Source organism: Suncus etruscus, chromosome 17 (genome assembly GCF_024139225.1).
Source record: "Suncus etruscus isolate mSunEtr1 chromosome 17, mSunEtr1.pri.cur, whole genome shotgun sequence".
NCBI lineage: Eukaryota > Metazoa > Chordata > Mammalia > Eulipotyphla > Soricidae > Suncus > Suncus etruscus.
In genome coordinates, this window is record NC_064864.1 from 19080061 (window position 1) to 19099966 (window position 19906).

The window sequence follows — 19906 nt, forward strand, 5'->3', positions numbered from 1 at the left end:
AAGGATGTGACTCTGAGGTAGAGCATATGCTTCATATGTGAAGCATAAGGTTTAATCCCCAATACTAAAAACAAATAAGAGGAAAATTAATCACACAAAAACATAAATATATAAATGCATTTTTAATTTATACACAATTTATCTATATATATGATTTATCTATATATAAATATGCATATTCATATAAACACAATTTCTCTACTATATACCTATACCTGGGAAAGTTATATAGATTTTTCAGAGTTTGGAACTGAAAAAAAATCTGCTCATAGGCCTTTACCTAGTGTCATAGAACTGTACGTAGTTTCTTATCAAACAAGAATTTGTTGAACACTGACTATATACAAGGTGTTCTCTATCCAGGGAACATAAACAGGAGTGAAAGGCTCTTCCTCACAGAATGGCCACTGCATGACCAGGAGTTATTTTGTATTAGTTAAACAGGTTCTAGATTGTCCTCGCCAAGTACTAAGGTACTGTCCTGAGTAAGGCATTTCAATATCCTCTGAGATTTATATTCTCTGCAGTGTATAAGATATATGTAAAATATATCTATCAAGAATCTGTCATCTGGAAAGTTGCTAGCAAAAGAATGTACAGTAGGAGTTCAGTACTCATTAGCTTTTTTCTGTAAATGGAGGAGCTGGAATAGAAAGCAAGGTCACATCCTAGAAAACACTCCAGATGTAGCTTTGTCTGAGAAACAAACTATAGGACAGGTCTAGGACTATGCCCTAGAGAAATCTAACTTGACCCAAAGAGCTGAGAAAGCTGGAGGTTGAAGCAAACATCTTTATCCTCAGTTTTGATCTCAAACCAAAAGTGAAATCAGCAAGGTCACCTAAAACAGTACAAAATAAATCAGCAGAGAGAAGCAGCCAGCTTGACCTGGCCCAAATATGGCTTCAAGCAAAGAAATAATTGATCCCTCAGGCACTGTAAATGCAGGTGCTGAGTCTATACTCTTAAAAGTTGCATCATGGAGGTATGGAAAAGTTCCTCTGTCCTCCAAGGCTCTGGCCTTCTCTACCAGGGCAGAGTCTGCACAAGTCTGTACTCTAAAATAGTTATTAACAAGTCAGAAAAATAGTACAGTGGGTAAGATCCTTTTCTTGCACTTGATAACCCCCATTCAATCCCTGGCACCACAGATGATCTCCCCGTGTAATGTCAGGATTAATTCCTGAGCAAAGAACAGAAATAAACTCTAGGCACAGCTGGGTATAGTCCTCCCCAAATATTAATTAATTAATTAATGGCTGTGAGAAATCAGTTGAGGTTCAATGATGAATCCAAAGAACATGGAGGAAGTTGCAGAGATGGGGGTGCTGGAATGGCTTACAGGACTTCCTCAATCTTTCTAATATCTCAGTGTTTTTTTCTTAAGTAAGAATGAGGGGCTGATGGGTCTGGAGAGATAGCATGGAGGTAAGGCATTTGCCTTTCATGCAGAAGATCAGTGGTTTGAATCCCGGTGTCCCATATGGTCCCCCAAGCCTGCCAGGAGCAATTGCTGAGCATAGAGCCAGGAGTAACCCCTGAGCGCTGCTGGGTGTGACCGCTCCCCCTCAAAAATGAGGGGTTGAACAGAGAATAACATGATTGCCTTAAATACAATCAGTCCACGTTTGATCTCTGGCGCCCCTTATGGTCTCTGAGCTCTGCCAGGAGTGATCCCTGAACACAGAACCAGTAATAAGACTCAAGCACTGCTGGGTGTGACCCCTCCATCAAAAAAGTATTCTTATATTTCATATAGGGTTTTAGGGAGCCCACTCATCTTTTTATAAAATTATTTGCTAACACGTGTATATATAAATGCTTTATTCTGAATCTACCTAGTGACTTCTAAACCTGTCAGCTCATCAAACCAGCCTGGGAAGCTTGTTAAATTCTCAGTGTCTTAAGATCAACCCTCTAGTGACTCTCAGGAAAGACCCAGTATATTCTACATTGCCAAGTTAACTGATGGGACCTGTTAGCACAGGTTTATTGGCTTCTCCACTCCCACAGGCAAGTCTAGCTCTTCACTCATTTATGACACACCTGAATAGCTGCAAATCTCCAGAGTGTTTTAGAACTTGTAAATATGGGTCATAAAAGAGGCCTGCATCCATTTTGCAAAGGCAACTTCTAGACAAAATGGCAACAGACATAATTGGATGATCATGCCTGGCTTATCAAGTATATTTCATTCTCACCACTTCTTGCTGAGGAAGGAATACAAAGTCAGGATAAGTCACCCAGAAAATCTCCAGACCCAGCAAAGTAGGCCCTCAGTTCTGCACAAAGCCCAATCTCATGGTTTCAATATCACTAAGACAGGCTTGAGGCACCCAAACAGTTTTTAACCTGTTTAAATTTTAACCAGTCTAATTCTAAAACTCGGGGGCATGCAGTGTCTATTTGTAAGGAAGAGCTTTTCATTCCTGTTTATGTACCCTTGATAAAGAATGTGTTGTGTGTGATAGAGAATGCCTTGTGTGTGTGAGAGAGGTGTGTGTGTGTGTGTGTGTGTGTGTGTGTGTGTGTGTGTGTGTGTGTAACAGAGCCTTGAGAGCTTCCTGAACCTGCCCCAACTATGTACAATAAACCCAAGCAAGCATCCCTGTATCTGGCTGATATTTTTCCTAACAAATACCAACCATGTGTCTGACACTTTGTTTTACTTGAAATGGGTTGTTCTCGGAGATAATAAGATCCACTCTCTTGAACATGAGGGAGCTGGAGTCTGGGCCATAGTCACCTGCCCAGGAACACTTACCAAGCTGTGAGAGAAAACTGAAGCTCCAGTCAATCATCCCAAAGCTGTTGCTTTTCTTTTATTTAAAATTTTTCATTTAAAAATAAAGTGACTTAAGATAGGTATAATTCTGAGTATTCCCTTTATGTACAAGCAGTGTTTCATTGCAATCCAAGAGACATTTTCCCAAACTGACTAAATAACATCACCTGGGCCTCAGAAACAAACAGGCCCTGGGCCTCAGACATACAGGCCCTGGTTCAAGACTAAAGAATGTGAGACCCCAGAAACAAAACCTTAAAAGAGTTACATTTGACAAGATCCCTGGACTCTTTGAATGCAAAACAATCCTTAGCTTTCTTTAAACTGGATTTGCGGACAAGTAGCCACCCAGAGGTGGAGATCCCTTGTTGACTGGCATGAATTGAGTTTCTGTTAATCTCCTATTGCCTGCTTTTCACGAATTCTGAAGAGCAGATGCAAACCAGGGGAATATGAAAGAAATGTTCAAAGTCTACTACTATGTTAAAGAGTTAGAAAAAAGAGGAAAAACAGACCCAAACAGAGTAACATCATAAGGAAGGCAATTATATTTACACAATATAGCATAATAGTCACTGGAGAAAATACAAGAGGAATTTATCCCCAAAGCATCTAGTCCTAAGAATTCAAGAAATAAAAGTTGGTGCACATGAAACCAAAACTGAGTACTTCCCTGCCCATGGCTTGATCAAGAATGGGTGGGTGGAGGGGGAATGGCAAGTCAGTCATATGCCCTAGGACTCATGACTGGGATTTCTACCACCTTCTAGCTGCTAATTGAAGAGGATGAGCTTCAGCTTTCTCACCTGTTATGGGTGACAACTGGGCTCTTTGGTTTTCCTTATGGAAATTCATGTGACCATTAGCACAGAGCCCAGCTCTTGGCACAACCACAGGGAGTTCTGGGAAATAGGTGCAGGTTGGCCACCAGCCACCACAACCTGCCCATTCCCAGCCACTCTGCTGAAGCACCTGGACCACAGAGCAAGAAGAGGCCCCCAACCGTCATGTTACACATCTGCCACCAGGTACCACCAGCAACTGTCTCCTCCAATCACTAAAAAGTATGAAAGCTGCAACCTCGTGGGTCTCCTGTGTCAAGCACTGCTGGCACCTGACAGCAAGTTTTGTGCTCAGTTCGTAGCAATTCGATGAATACGTGAAGTAACACAGAAATAGAGGAAAGAAGTAAGAATCATTGACCAGAGGCCAGAGACTGTATAACAACAGATAAGGTTTTACCTTGAATGCACCCAATGTGTAAGCCTGAGGATATTGGGTATGGCCCAAAAAACAAAGAAAGAAAAAATAATTGACTATTTATACCGTGTGCACATGCACTTTCCAGAATGAGTCCTTTATGAAAGGGACTTTCATATGTGCTAAGCTAGGCCACCTGTCTTTCCCTTCTATTAAAAGTCAGGATTGTTGAGAGAGAGGGATGAATTGGTTGCCCCAGACACGCAATCAGCACAAATGGACTCAAACCCAGATCACAAAAAAGCAATGTGCTCCATCTTCACATCATAGTTGTCTTCTGATTTCCTCAGCCCTTCTCTGTACCACAGTCTATGTTCCAACTATTTCCTTGGGAAATTTCCTAGCGCCAGTCTAAAGTGCTCACTGAGTAGAAGGAAGAGATAGATGTCCCAGAGAGGGAGGCACCAAGCCAAGCATCAGGCTGTGCTGATCTCCAAACAGTGGCTTTCTCTCACATTTGCACTTCAATGTATCCAGAACGCAGCAAAGAAATCCTGGTATAAATATCTTCCTCCCTCATGACCATTTAGAAGAGTGGTTTTAGCCCTTTTACTAAAGGCCAACACCTGTCTGAGTACCAATTCAAGGACCAGCAATTAATAACTAATTACTATGGTAGATTGATGGTTCTCAACATGATACTGGTTCACAGACCAGCAATTGTCAGCTGCTAGTTTAGACTCTGTTCTGTCATTTATAACAGAATACCTAGATTGAGGTGCATTGTACACAATTTATTTTTTTCTCATAGTTCTGAAAACTAGAAAGGTTAAGGTCAAAGGTGCTGATCAATTCAGTGTTTGATGACAGCTTACCTCCTGGTTCACAGAAGCAGTGTTTTTGCTGTAGCCTCATGTGACAGACGAGGCCAGGGAATCTCTGTGATCTGTCTCTCAAAGACATAGTCCTATATGTGAGGACTCTGCCTCCCAAATCCCCTCCCATCCAGAAACTTCTTACTGAGCATTAGGGTGGACTATCTGAATCGAGGTTGAGGGACAGTCAGCCTATCACACAGTCCCTGCTGGGGGAACTCAGGAAGTGAACAAAAGAGACTGCCATCAAATTCAAGATGATTTTCAAAAATGAAAACCCAAATTACAGCTGCATTTATAATAGATGTTATACTTTTATATATACTTTTACTTCTTCTAATTGTCACAACAGCCAATAAAATTGCATTATCCTTCTGATTTAATAGATAAAAATATTAATACCTAGTGAGATAAAGAAGACTTCCAAGGTCACAGAGCTCAAGTAGTTGACATGCTCACATTGAACCTGGTGGACAGTGTCTTCTTTACCTGCGTAGGCAGCCCTATGTTACATTCATGGGTCACTTTGAGCTCAACAATAGGGAATTTTGGGCCCTTGCAGTCCCTGCAAGGAACCCTTTAAAGTACCTATGACTTGCAAGGCCAGTCAAGAGGTTCTCAGAACTATAGTTTCTGTAGAGACTGAAGCATTGGCAGAACTGATAAAATGTAAGCCTTGCACAGTTTAAAGTCTGGCAGTACAGATAGCATTATCTGTGTCAAGCATGACTATTTAATGTCTTAAGTGCCTTCACTGCTAGGAAGGAAGAAGCAGAGAACAATGAGAAAACATGGCCTGCTAGTGTGGAGCCTGGCTAAACAACAGTGAAGTGGACGATGAAGGGTAGGTAAGGTGGATAGCCAGGAAGAAGAGAGGGAGCAGTGGAGGAGAAACTTGGAGAGCACCCTTCCTTCCTTTCTATTGTGACTTTGCATAGGCCCCAGCCTACATATAAAAGACCAACTATGAGATGACAGTGATGTCTTCTGTTCTGTAGGCAATAAATTTGAACATCCCACCCATCCTACCCACCATGCTGTCAGAGCACTAAATAAGCCTGGCTTAATCCCAATGAGCAACAGAGATTCAGCCCAAGTATTGTAGAGAGTTGAGAAATTAATCCCAATAAACTCAGGGCTTCTAGAATAGAAGGGTTAGAGAGTTGCACTTACATTTTTAAATGCAGTGTTTATTTATTTCTTTAGAATTCACAGATAAAGGATCAGAAAGGAGAGAAATGGATGAGACTTCTAAAGCAAACAACCACAGACTTCTAAAACAAACAACCAGAGAAAAATGTAGAACTTTCTCTCCCAAAACTTAGTTTAGTCTGATTGTGTGTGGATTTGTAATGAGTGAAACTATAAAATTGTGAACCGGGAAATTGTAATTTCTGATTAGCAGGCAGCAGAAACGTAACATTTTAGATATAAACGTTCTACTATATATATAAATATACACAGATATATATACAAATATAAATACTTGTACAGATGTAAACGTTCTACTTCCCAGATATGATCTATTTCCTAATGAGACAAGACATAAATCTGCTTTGCTGTTGCTGTTATTTTACATATTTTGGCATGACCTCTGTGTATTTCTTTGTTTTGGTCAAATAACATATAAATTCTTGTAAGGCTCTACTCTTCACAATCCAACGGGGGTGCGGGTGGAGTAAATAGGTCTGAAGCAAGGTCACCGCGAGAATTAAACTGAGACTCATATAGGAGAAAAGACATGGAGTGGGTGGTTTCCAGCCTCATGGTCTGGAGCCCACCAAACTGACCTCTCTATATTGACCCAGCTCAATCCATCAAGACGGGGAGCATCCAGTGACAGACAAAAGTACCTATCTCAAATTAATCTAGTCTAGATGGGCATTTTACAGGTCAAAAAGGCTGGGTGAAAAGAAAGAGGAAGCGGGGGAAAGTCTTTGTTTGGGGTGAAGCAGGGTATGATCCAACAATTCTGACTATCATGGGGTCAACTTGAGTAATCCTTACTAAACAAGGATATATTCTCTAGTTTACAAAACAGTGAATTCATGGCCACGCTGGTCAGGACACTACCCTTTGACCTTGAACAGATATGTTTCCCTTTTCAAACCGAACTGTCTCATCCAGTAGAAGTTATGGTAGTATTAATCTAAAACCTGGCTTCTCAAACCTAAATTTCTCAATCCTTGGGATCCACTGGGAAGTGTGTTTGAAATGCAAACTCTTGGGACCAGAGCAACAGTACAGTGGAAAGGGAGTTTGCCTTGCAGACAGCTGACCCAGCTTTAATCCCAGCACCACATATGACCCTTTGAACCACACCAGGAATGATCTTTGAGCACAGAGTCAGGAGTAAGAACTGGGCATCACCAGTATGTATATATGTATATATATGTATGTATATATTATATGTATTATATACACACACACATATATATATATTAATTTTAAGTGCAAGCCCTCAGCATTGTATCCTTGGACTGTTGCACTGAAATGTCAAAGGCAATTGCTACTGGTTGGCCCCTAGGACCTTTTGAGCCAGTCTCTCCCTTCTTAAAAAAAAATGTGACCTCTCCAAATCTTTGGGTCAGCAAGACTCTGCAATATTTCTAGAGCTAGTATCATAACTTTCAGAAGTTAGGCTAAGAGTCACTTCCCTAGAAATGACAGATTTCTTAATTTCAGTTCCCTTATCAAGGTCAAACAATGTGGGAGTAGGTCAACACATGATAGAAAAGTTTGCTTAACACACAACCACCAGGCCTAAGCTTCCCCAGTGAGCCAAGAATTTTCAGTATGTTAGTAGAAACTTGACCAAATGCTCATCTTAAACTAAGAATTCTTTATGGGGATCACATATTTATAATGGTTACATCAGTGTGTACAGAGATATAACTTTGTTTTATCCCAGGAGAGAAGGTTCCACTACTTTCATCTGGTTAAATACCTTCATTCTGAGAATTACCCCTAATGAAACTCAAACTCAGGTCAGCCATGTAGACCATGGAGTGTTACAAATTGCTATAAGAGATGCACAGAAAACAAAGATCACTCTCGAATTCCAAAGAGTGGCTGCAGAGACGGAGGAAGACAGCTCAGAGTACACACATATAAGTCAACCCCATACTAGAATGAGATAATCTGCTCACTAGGAATATTAGCAAGGCATCTGGAGTACAAGGGGAAAAAATCTCTTTACCATCTCTTTCCTGCTCAAATAATTAGGGAGCTGGAAGTTGAGTGACAGCCCAGTGGTAGGGCATTTGCCTTGCATGCAGCCAAACCTGAACAAAACTGGGTTCAATCCCCAGCATCCTATATGGTCCTCTGAGCCTGCCAGGAGTGATTTCTGAGCACAGAGCCATGAGTAACTCCTGAGCACTACTGGGTGTGGCCCCAAACCAAAAACAAAAGTTTGGGGGTGGAGTGGTAGCATAATGGGAGTTCATTTGCCTTGCATGCAGCTGACCCAGGACAGACCTGGGTTCAAACCCTGGCATCCCAAATGGTCTCCAAGCCAGGAGCAATTTCTGAACACAAAGCCAGGAGTAACCCTTGAGCACCACCAAGAGTGCCCCCTCCAAAAAACAGCATATATCATTATAAAGATAATGTTTTAAAAGTGAATTATATATCATATAAAAATATTATATACAATGATTTAAGTAAAATTTTATATTCCTATTTGAATTCTCTCTAATTTATGGGAAGCTTCAAAACTGTAAATGATTTGACATCTTCATGTGATGCTACATATTAATGTAACTTCAATGGGAAAACATTTTTTTAAGTGGTGCCATCCTTTCTTAGGTTCTAAGCTGACCTCAGGCACCTAGTTAGATGATAACAAGGGAATGAGGTCAGATGGTGGTCTGGCAAAAATGAAAAACAGGATGGGCTGGAAACATAGCACAGCGGTAGGGTGTTTGCTTTGCATGCAGCCGATGCAGGACAGATGGTGGTTCGAATCCTGGCATCTCATATGGTGCCCCCTGCCTGCCAGAAGTGATTCCGCTGAGCGCTGCCAGGTATGACCCAATAACCCAACCAAAACAAACAAACAAAAAAAAAAAGTGAAGTAAAGGAGGAACTGAAACTACCTCAGTGTAGACAGAGCCAGACAGAATTTGTCAGCTACCTAAGAAATAGATTCCAGGATGATTCTGCGGTTTCTAGTTGATCGTTAGGACAATGGTGTTATTAATAAAAGAGGAAGCCAGGTGGTATGATCAAGAAGAAAAGTACCAGTTTTATGGGAAGTATCTTATCTTTTTTTTTTTTTTTTTTTTTTAGTCTATTTGGCTCCAATGAACCAAAATAACTCTTCTGCCAACACTCCTTCTGAAAAAGCATGAAAGACATTGAAGGGCTTTCATTCCAGAATTTAGTAGTCGTCAAACTATGGCCCGCGGGCTACATATTGTATTTGTATCTGTTTTGTTTCTTCATTGCAAAATAAGATATATGTAGTGTGCATAAGAATTCGTTCATAAGTTTTGTTTTTACTATAGTCAGACCCTCCAATGGTCTGAGGGACAGTGAACTGGCCCCCTGTTTAAAAAGTTTGAGGACCCCTGGAAGCCAGCAGAGAAGCATGTGAGCAAGTTAGGAAAATCACAAATTCCCTTAAATTAGCTTTTCTTGGCCATTTTTTGATCCTGGTCCCTGCCAGCTTTGATTTCTTCCTGTGCTACACACCCCCTTCCTATTGGTTTGTGCACTAGTCTCTGGCCACTCATTTAAGTGATTTTTACCATGGCCCTGACGGCTCAAAGGGCACCTGGCTGAGAAATATTACCTTAGAAAACTGAGCCACTTATCACAGATTTGCTTTAAAACTTCCCTCTATAATGAGATGACAAATGATGTGATATACACATCACTGGTGCCCCCTAGGGAGGTCTGTGTAGCAGGAAAAAGAGGCGATGTCCTGCTTCAACCAAATCTACATAAGGGTATTTTCAGTCTAGTTCCTCATCCGCAGAGCATGGGTGCCCACTGTCCCACACTGAACATGTCGCCCCCCTCCCCCTCGCCACATAGAGTAAAGAGAGTGAGAGAATATAAACAAGAAAACCAGGAAGTGGTAAGACAAAAAAGGGGGACTTTGAGTTCATCCCAGATAAACAAATGTTCTTACAGATGAGGAATCTGGGGCAGTGGTGAAAGCAAAGAAGTCCTCAGGGGGAGAGGCAGCTGAGGTCCCTACCTCTTCTCTCTAACCCCAAAAAACACCAAGGATCAGCTCATTTTCTACATATTCCATATCCATCATCTGCTTATCTCATTAGCTGCTTTCATTGCACTATTTAAAGAGCAAAAATAATTGGACAAGAGGTATAGTCCCCAAGCTTGTTTTGACCTTTCAACAATGATTCACACTAGTTATCTCTCAACTAAGAACAAGCCCCACGTGGAAAACAATTTTACAATATCTTTCAAAAGCACAAATGCAGCCCTCCCACTCCAAATTCTAGTTCTTAAAATATATCTTATAAATAAACTTGCATACACAAAAGATTATTTCTAGAAATCCACTTGGTGAAGAGAAAACTAGACACGGCCCAAATTATCATTAGTAGGTCACCTATGCTAGCTTTACATTAATAGAGAAAAAATATAATGTGTTTCTATTTGCTTCTAAAAAGATTTTCAGAAAGAAACTAGTAAAATAGATATTGGAGGAAAAGGAATAGTTGAGAGGGAACTATTTCACTAATATTCTCCTTAAGTTTTAAATTATGTGACTACATAGGTTATTCAAAAATTAAAATAACTTTCACAGGGCCAGAGTAATAGTTAAGTGGGTGCTTACATGTGCTTACATGTGGCCTTCCTGGGTTCACTCCCTAGAATTCGATATAATCCACTGAGAACTATCAGGAATTATTCCTGAATGTTGAGCAAAAAGCAATCCCTGAGCATCGCTGGGTGTGGCCCAAAAACAAACAAAAAAAAAAAAAGTAAAATAACTTTTAAGTAGAAAATACTATCTATTCAATACTTTAAGTATTAAAATAAATGTTTTAAATGTTCATTAAATAACAAAACTCTTCAGAATGAAGAAAGCAAAGATCCTTAGCATATCCCCCAAAAAATCTCATTTTGGAATCTTTAAGCAATATATGAAATTAGAGATTCTTATTCTTACTTCTTTTTTTTTTAAAGTATTCTTATATGCCTTCATTAAACATCACCCTTTTTGTACTTTGATCTGTAAATGTTTTAAATGTTTCAATGTTTTAAATTCAAATCTGAAGTTAATTACTAATACGAATTTCTCCAAATTTCAACTATGCCATTACTTTTCAGAACTTTCCTAACTCCCCATGAAAATATACATACCTTTGTCAGTAAAGTTCTTCCTGCCATGAGGAATTCGGTGAAGGCCAAGAATATAACCATCTTTGGTCTCAATGAAGTATTCCTCAGCAGGGAAATCCCAACGAGAGATAATTTCAGTCTATGATAAAACGAACAATGAAGGTTCTGAAAACAGAATTTAAAAGATCTTCCACTGTAGCAAGTAAAGGAGATGACAAAGTAAGGAAAGGCCGAATTTAGGAAATTTAAATCTACTGAAATTTAGTTGTTCAATCTAGCAATCAACATTCCACCACAAAAGGAAATCCTTCACTGTTTATCTGTGTATCATACTTACAGATTAAACTTTGGTTTAAATTTTGGTTTGGTTTGATTAAACTTTGGCTTCATCATTTTAGTTTGTTCTAAAATCTAATTCTTTGAGGCTATTTGAGGCTATTTGTTTCCATCCGGATTCCCAAATACAAATAAACACTTATTTTATTTCTAAATATATCAGCTAACATTATAACCTATAATTTTTCTTGCCTTAAGAGAGGCCATTCTGAAAAAATAAACAAAGATTAGATCCATTTTTATCAGTGGATGAATACAATTACATTAGAATATCCAGGCTGGGTTAAAGAATGAGGATAGAAGAAAACAAATTAGAATGAAATTTTACTTTTCCTAATAAAAGATCTATGGGACTATTGTCAGTAATAAGTACATTGGAATATGAATAATTATTATCCAAGAGACTAGACTACTATAATAAGTTCTCATGAGCTTCTCTAGCAGAAATACCTGAAAGTTTTTTATTTTCTTATTTTGTATAGACAAAAATTTAAGGGAGGTTCATAAAAAAAAATAATTTGCCTGGAGCCTGGAGTCAGTCCTGTGCCAGGAAACTTCAGGGGTAAGGTCTCCTTGTATTTAGACCATAATTTGTCTTTCCATGTCCCTTATGTTTTGGTGGGCCTATGCAAACAAATGCCACTTTAATACCATTTTTTACTATGTTCCCTTGATTCCAATTCTTAAGAAAAACAAGCCACTAAAACTTTTGATGTTAACTTAAACTAGTTAGCATGTGCATGGAACTAGAGAAATGTACGTTGCCCTCAATGTTTAGGGAGTTACATAGGTCTAATGTCTTTAGATTATATTGTGTGCTGCTAAGAAATAGTATGTACTACAACTGGGGATTTGAGGGACAAAGTAATTGTATTGTACAGGTGTTCAGTTTTGTTTCTATTAGTGTTCTTTGGCTGAAAGTTCAAGGCTGGGATATCATCGATGGGACTACCGAGAATTCTGTTTATGGGTGATTGGGCTTCCACTGTAACTTTACCTGGTCCTCTTTCTTTGCATCTTTGTTGTCATAATTAAAATAATAAAAAAATAATTAAAAAAAAATAATTTGGCTAAGAAAAACCCTGACATAAGACCATATTCCCTGAGATTATTATGAATTTATCTCCGTATAAGACTGCCTAGTTGCACTTGGGTTACTGCATTATCTCATTTTAAAATTCTTATATAACAAGTATTTTCCCAGTAGTTTTATGCTTCAATGAGTTTAGTTTCCTTAAGATTAACAACTGATATATATATATATATATATATATATATATATATATATATATATTTAGCTATAGGAATATATTTGCTTACTCATTCTAATAAAAAGATTTTCAGATGCTTTTACTTTTGTATGACACTCTACTCCCTGAATATGGCATATCACAATATGTGATCAAAGTACTAGTATCAAAGCTAAACCCAGTAGTAATATTCTTGAAAATTTTTGACAGCTTATTGCTCTGTATACAATTCAGTGAGACTTAATGAAATGAATTTATCCTATGTTATCACTTATTAAGAAGCAGTTTAAAAATAAAATGAGGGGGCCAGAGAGATAGTCCAGCTTGCCTTACAAATAGCTGACCTAATTCGATGCCCAACTCCCATATGATCCCGAACCCCCAATATCCCATATGGTTCCCCAAGCATCCTGAGTGCAGAGCCAGGAGTAACCCCTCAGCATCAGTGTGTGACCCAAAATAATGAAAAAGCGAGAGAGAGAAATGAATTTGTAAAATCTACAAACTGAAAATCCAGCAAACTGATACTAATATTCAGAAGACAAATAAAAAAGCATAAAGATCTAACAAAGATTAGTTTGTGGCTTTATACAGAGCCACTGGTGGGATTGAAGAAAATAATTAACATTCATCACAGATTCATTTAAAAATGCAATTGACTTTGAAAAACTCACCACATTCATATGTATTTCAGGATCCACCAGGGTCAGCTCTCTTCCAGATACTTCGGGGTGCAAGTTCCCAAAGGCCACACAGACCACCAGCCCCAAGAGCAGCATTTTCACTCTGCATAGAACATCTTATTGTACTTAACCAAATTTTATTATCACCACAGTTACTGGTTGGGTAATGTCCCCATTAATTATTAGGAATCAGTTTTAGGGGTAATGAAATATAGATAAAAATATGAAACATGGGCCCGGAGAGATAGCACAGCGGCGTTTGCCTTGAAAGCGGCCGATCCAGGACCAAAGGTGGTTGGTTCGAATCCCGGTGTCCCATATGGTCCCCCGTGCCTGCCAGGAGCTATTTCTGAGCAGACAGCCAGGAGTAACCCCTGAGCATTGCCGGGTGTGGCCCAAAAACTAAAAAAAAAAATAAAAATAAAAAATATGAAACACATGACTCCTGTCATATGAGGAACAGAAAAATAACTCAACAAAATTTACTTTCTATTAGAATCCTCTTCATGTTTCAATCCCAGCTGCTCTGGAGTCTAGCACACCCATTCACCTCCACTCTACAAACCTTTCTGAAGAAATAACACTTGGAGAACTTAGATAAAATGAGGTTAAGAAACATGAAGGTCAGCACAATTCCAGGCCCTGTAACCCACCCCAATACACATATCATTGCTCTTCCAATTGTGAATGAAGCATCTTCATATCCAGTCAACGTTAGTATTTGTCTCCACTATTTATTCTCGGCTCTTGTTACCCCAAATTATATGACAGGAAGTAGATCTGTCATCTGAAGGAAGATGTGAAATGCAAGTTTCCAGGAGCAAAGGAGGGGAAGAACGCCATCACCTCCTCTCCTTTAGAGACTCCCCTCTCCCATACCCCCGCCTCCCACTTCCACCCCCTCCCCTGGCAACAACCATTTAGTTGTTGACAGTAGAACACAAAACACACAGCATAGCAAAACCTAAAGCCAAAGGGAAGGAACTCCCAAAGTCACCCCAGCCATAGAACCTGCAGAGCTGGTACTACTATAGCACAAGCCTCCTATCTTTTTTTTTTAATTCTTTTTTTAATAAATAAAATTTTTAATTGAATCACCATGAGATACAAAGATATATCGTTGTTCCTGATTGAGTTTCAGTAATACAATGTACACCATCATTCACCAAGTGCAGGTTTCTGGTCACCAATGTCTTCAGTTTCCATCCCACCCTCTCTCCTACCTGCCTCTATGGTAGACATTTTTCTTCTCTCTCTCTCTCTCTTTCTCTCTCTCTCTCTCTCTCTCTCTCTCTCACTCTCACTCTCTCCCCCTCCCTTCTCTCTGTCCTCTCTCTCCTCTTTCTCTCTTCTCTCTCTCCCCCTCTCTCCCTTCTCTCTGTCCTCTCTCTGTCCTCTTTCTCTCTTCTCTCTCTCTCTCTCTCTCTCTCTCTCTCTCTCTCTCTCTCTCTCTCTCTCTCTCTCTCTCGCTTTTTTCCCTTTTCCACACTGTGGTTTGCAATACTATTACTGAAGGGATACCATGCATATCATTTTCTCTCCTTTCCGCACCCAGTCCTTGTCCAGAATGACCCATTTTCAATGATTATTGTTATAGTGGTCCCTTCTCTGCCCTAACTGCCCTCCCATGCTAACTGTAGCAAGCTTCCTACCATGGACTGGTCCTCCTGGTCCTAGTCTCTATTGTCTTTGGCTATTGTCTTTTTTTTTAAATATCCCTACCTATTTTTAAGAGTATGCAATCACTTAAGAAAATGCACACGTGTCAAATTAAAGCTAAATCCATATCTCACACCATCATGAAAGTTGATTCAAAGTGTATGTGCATGCAAAATCTTACACAAAACATGTTTATAAATGTTTCATGTCAAATACTCAAAAACTGGTAAATGCCCCAAATGGATGAGTAAACCAACATACAATAAATTGCATATTACTCATCAATGTAAAGGAAGAAACACACAATAACATAATTTAATCTCCAAATTTTGAAGCTAAGAAATTTAACACCATATAATTTTATTTATTTAAAACTTAAAAAAAAAAAAGTAGGGGCACATGTGCTGCCTGAGTACACGGTGCCCAAGTACATGTTGCCTGTATCTTCTCTTGAGATGTACAATTTCCTACTTTCATACTTTCTTGAGCATGTGATTCATATTTTCTCTATCTATCTCTCTCACATCCCCTTTGGAAAGCAAAACATTATCGATGGCTCTCTGAAAAAGAAGACAGGAAGTAAACATTACTAAGGAGAGGTTTGGACAAACCCCTGTGGGAAATGGGTAGGTTCAATATATTGCATGAACTCATAGTTTCACAGTATACATAGCAAAACTTATAAAACTGTATACATGCCATTTTATATTATGTTCTTGTATTTTAATAAGAAAATATCTTATTTTATTTTGAGAAGGGTCACTCCAGCACAGCTTGGAATGATGGAGTTCGGGGTATTGCACAAGGGCCTCACATGTGCAAAGCAAGTGTTCTACCACTTGACTCCAATTCTGGCACAAAACAGCTGTTTTTAAATAACGTGTGTCTCATGAAAATTGCTCCTCATTAGGGAGATCAAATTAAAACAGCAATGAAGTACCATCTCATACTACAGAGACTGGCAAACATCATAAAGAACAAGAACAACCAGTGCTGCTGAGAATGCAGGAAAAAGGGACTCTCATTCACTGCTGGTGGGGAAAAGTCTAATCCAACCTTTATGGAAAACAATATGGAGATTCCTCAAAAAGCTACAAAGTGGGGCTGGAGCAGTGGTGCAAGCAATAGGTGTCTGCCTTGCCTATGGTAGCCTAGGACAGACAGTGGTTCAATCTCCCAGCGTTCCATATGGTCCCCCAAGCCAGGAGCAATTTCTGAGTGCATATCCAGGAGTAACCCCTGAACATCACAGGATGTGGCCCCCCCCAAAAAAAAACCAAAACAAAACAAAACAAAAAGCTAGAAATTGAGCTCTCATATGGCCCAGCCATACCACTCCTAGGGATTTACCCCAGGATCACAAAAATACAATACAAAAAAAAAATGGCCTTTACACTTCTATGTTCAGCACAGCACTATTTACAATAGCCAGATCTGGAAACAACCCAGATGCCCAACAAAAGATGAGTGGCTAAAGAAACTGTAGTACATCTTATGTCTACACAAAGGAATATTATGCAGCCATAACTAAAAATGAAGTCATAAAGTTTGCTTACACATGGACGGGACATGAAGATTATTAGACTGTGAAATGAGTCAGAGGTAGAAGGATAGACATAAAATAATCTAACTCATCTGTCAGATAAAAGAAAAATAAAATGCAATACAGTAATAATATCCAGAGACATTAGAGATGAGGGATGGGAGGACCAGTCCAAAGTAGGAAGCTTACCACAAAGAGCAGTGTGTTCAGTTAGAGTAGAGAGAGGTCAACTATGACAATGATAGTTGGAACTTATCACTCTGGACAAGGACCAGTTGCTGAAAGGGTATAAAGAGACAATGCATGGTAGTCTTTAATGATAGTGCAAACCACAGTATTAAAAAAGGAAAAAGAGACAGAAAGAGAGAGAGAAAGAAAGAAAGAAACAGAGAGAGACATAGAGAAGCAAAATTCATGTCTCAGAGACAGGAAGGAAAGAGATATGAGGGGACCGAGGCATTAGTGATGGAAAAAGTATACTGATTGTTCTGTTAAATAATTAACGATGGATCTGGATGGAGGTGGATGGAGGGATCTTTCTCTGCCATCCCAGGCCACGTGGCTCCGCAATCCCCATTCAGCTGGCGGGTCCCAGGTTTAGATGAATGGCAGAATCAGACTCATCCAGAGACAGGCATCAGAAAGTATCAGCTTTATTCATACCCTGTCCACCACATGTGTGGCCTATATAATAACCTTTCAAGCATACAGCCATTCTTAGCTAGCCCTGCATCTTAACTCCTTTCAGCCATCTTCCCTTTGACCTCCATGCTGGTCAAAGACCAAAAGAGCGTGAGAGGGCAAAAAGGGCCTCAATCCCCTCTGGTCAAAACCTTATCTACCTAGGTCAAGTTACCTAGGGAGAAAGGGTGGGGGATGAGGCTTCACTGATGAAGGGTGATGTATTCTATGATGAAAGCTTAAGTCTGAACAATTTTGTAAACGTGGAGCTTAAATAATTCTCAAAATAAATAAGTGAAATGTGCTTAAACTTAGTTTTTCGTAGGTTTTCAGAAAAACGTAGTTTTTCTAAAGAAACTGGTTTTGCTCTCAGAAGATTATAAATGAATTTCAGCACTAGGGCGTTTCTATTGAACGTGCCAATCCAAGACAGACCCAGTTTGAAACCCTGTATCTCATATGGTCCCCTGAGCCTGCCAGGACTCATTTCTGAGCGCGGATCCAGGTGTAACCTCTGAGTGTCACAGAGTGTGGCCAAAAAAAAATAATAATAATAAACCCAAAAAATTAAGAATTCTGGTGTATAGAGATCCTGTATTCCTCATATCATAATGCCTTAGGGAATGAGAAGAGTTCTGAACAGGAAATCAGTAACGATTAAAATCACTGACCATTATTTTCATTTCCGTCCCTATTCTAGAGCCAGCTGTCCATGCTGTCTACAGAGAAAAATCTCATAAAGTTAGCAGCTGAAGATACTCAATAGAAAATGTCACTCAGCTCACTGTTTCCATCCAATACAACACTAGGAGAATTTCCCTCTTCTTGGCAAGTAATTCTCTCTTTGTTTTGTTTTGTTTTTTTTTCCTTTTATTGTTGTGCATCTTCAGTGACACCCAGGGGAAGAGGGAGCATAAAGCCCTGGGAATTGAACCCAAGCCTTCCCACAAGTAAGACATGGGCAGCCCCATCACTTGAACACCACCCTGGGCCCAAAGTAGAAAACATGAACATACTTTTCTGGATTCTCAGCAACTTTCTTAGTTCTTTCTATATTTCAGCAACCCAGTGCTCACTGGATATTTAATTTAATATTTCTTTCTGTATTGTTGTGGTGTTTCAATTACCTTTTTCACATCCTCTCTCAAACTGAGGTTGAAAGCCTCTAGAAGGACTCTGCCCATGTTCAGCGTATGTGATTTCTTTTTCTTTCTTTTCTTTCCTTATTTTGTACCCCAACCTATTGCTTTTCTTTTTTTCAAACAAAGCCACATAACTCGATTTATCTCGCTCTGCCTCTTAAATAGAGGGGGAAACAAGGGAGGGTACCAGGACCAAACAGATATATGATCACTAATAGTAAGCTAGACAAAGAGGGGACCACCTACTCTAACAGCCCGGGGGGTTATGGTGGGGTATATGGGTTGCAGAAAGGGAAATGGGATGGGGGGGAGGACATATTTGGTGATGGGTATTCCCCTGATTCAATGTTAATATGTACCTAAAATACTACTGTGAAAGATATTTAAGCCATTACAATAAAAAAATTGTGTTTTAATCAGAAATGTTCTTTGACTTACATGTATTATTATATTATATTAATTATATTATGTTATGTTATGTTACTATATTATGTTATGTTAGTTCACTGCAATATGCTAATCAATTTTGTCTCTTGAATAAATTCTTACAAAAAAAAATGCCTTTCAGTTCTCATTTTATTCTTCTGAGGGCATAAAAAGAGTTTAACTCAATTTGAAATTTCCAGAACCATACCAGGGTGACGGGTACACATCAGATAGACAATACACATTGGAATGCTGCACTGGTGAAGGGGGTGTTCTTAGCATAACTGATACCTAACTACAATCATGTCTGTAATCAAGGTACCTCAATATAAAAATATTATATAACACACACACACAGACACGCAGTCTTTCCAAAAAGAAAAAGAAAATAGATTGGACATTCAGAGACTGAAATCTTAAACCTATTTGTTGTTATTTTACTTTTGGTACCTCTTACTTTAAAAAAGTATCATAAAACAATTAAGTAAGCTCTCACTGCTTCTAATCTGTGTTATGACTCCCCCGCTAACTCTGCAGTGTTTTTTAATACATTTTTTTCCCTGTAGGATACTGAGATTAATTAGATCTGAAGATTCAGTACTAGTACTGAAGGCAAGATAATAATCACCACAGGCCCGCGAATGCCTTCTGGCTAACAAGTTCAAATTGTCTGGGCAAACTGCCCAGAGTTAAGAACAAAGTGGAGTGGAGGACAGAAGGGACCAGATTGAGGAATCTAGGAATCAAGCTTCCTGGAAGCCTCTGAAGTTTAAAGGTTCACTAGGACATAGAAGGCCCCTGGGAAGGAACCTACAGACAGAGAACACCCCCCACTCCACCCCCAAATTCTAGTTCCCTGGGTGAAAAATCCTGGTCTCTTGCAGAACAGGCACCAGTAGACAGGTCAGGCAGATTTGCATGCAGGCTTAGGAGACCAATGCACAGGTCTGCAGAGGCTAAAGGTTAGCAAGACTGAGCACCAGAGATGGGTTCACCGTCCTC

General features: G+C 39.4%; 1 protein-coding gene across 1 annotated transcript in view; it reads right to left on the minus strand.

Annotated features, from left to right (window-relative positions):
- The window catches only part of LIPA (lipase A, lysosomal acid type), a 35685-nt gene extending 17291 nt beyond the window's left edge, over nucleotides 1-18394 (minus strand). The window contains exons 1-3 of the mRNA XM_049764642.1: nucleotides 18353-18394; nucleotides 13445-13556; nucleotides 11206-11323 (exon numbers count right to left, since the gene is read on the minus strand). Of these exons, the coding sequence (XP_049620599.1) occupies nucleotides 11206-11323; nucleotides 13445-13549 (223 nt within the window). The 5' untranslated portion in view covers nucleotides 13550-13556; nucleotides 18353-18394. The remainder of the gene's footprint in view (nucleotides 1-11205; nucleotides 11324-13444; nucleotides 13557-18352) is intronic.
- Nucleotides 18395-19906: the final 1512 nt, after the last annotated feature.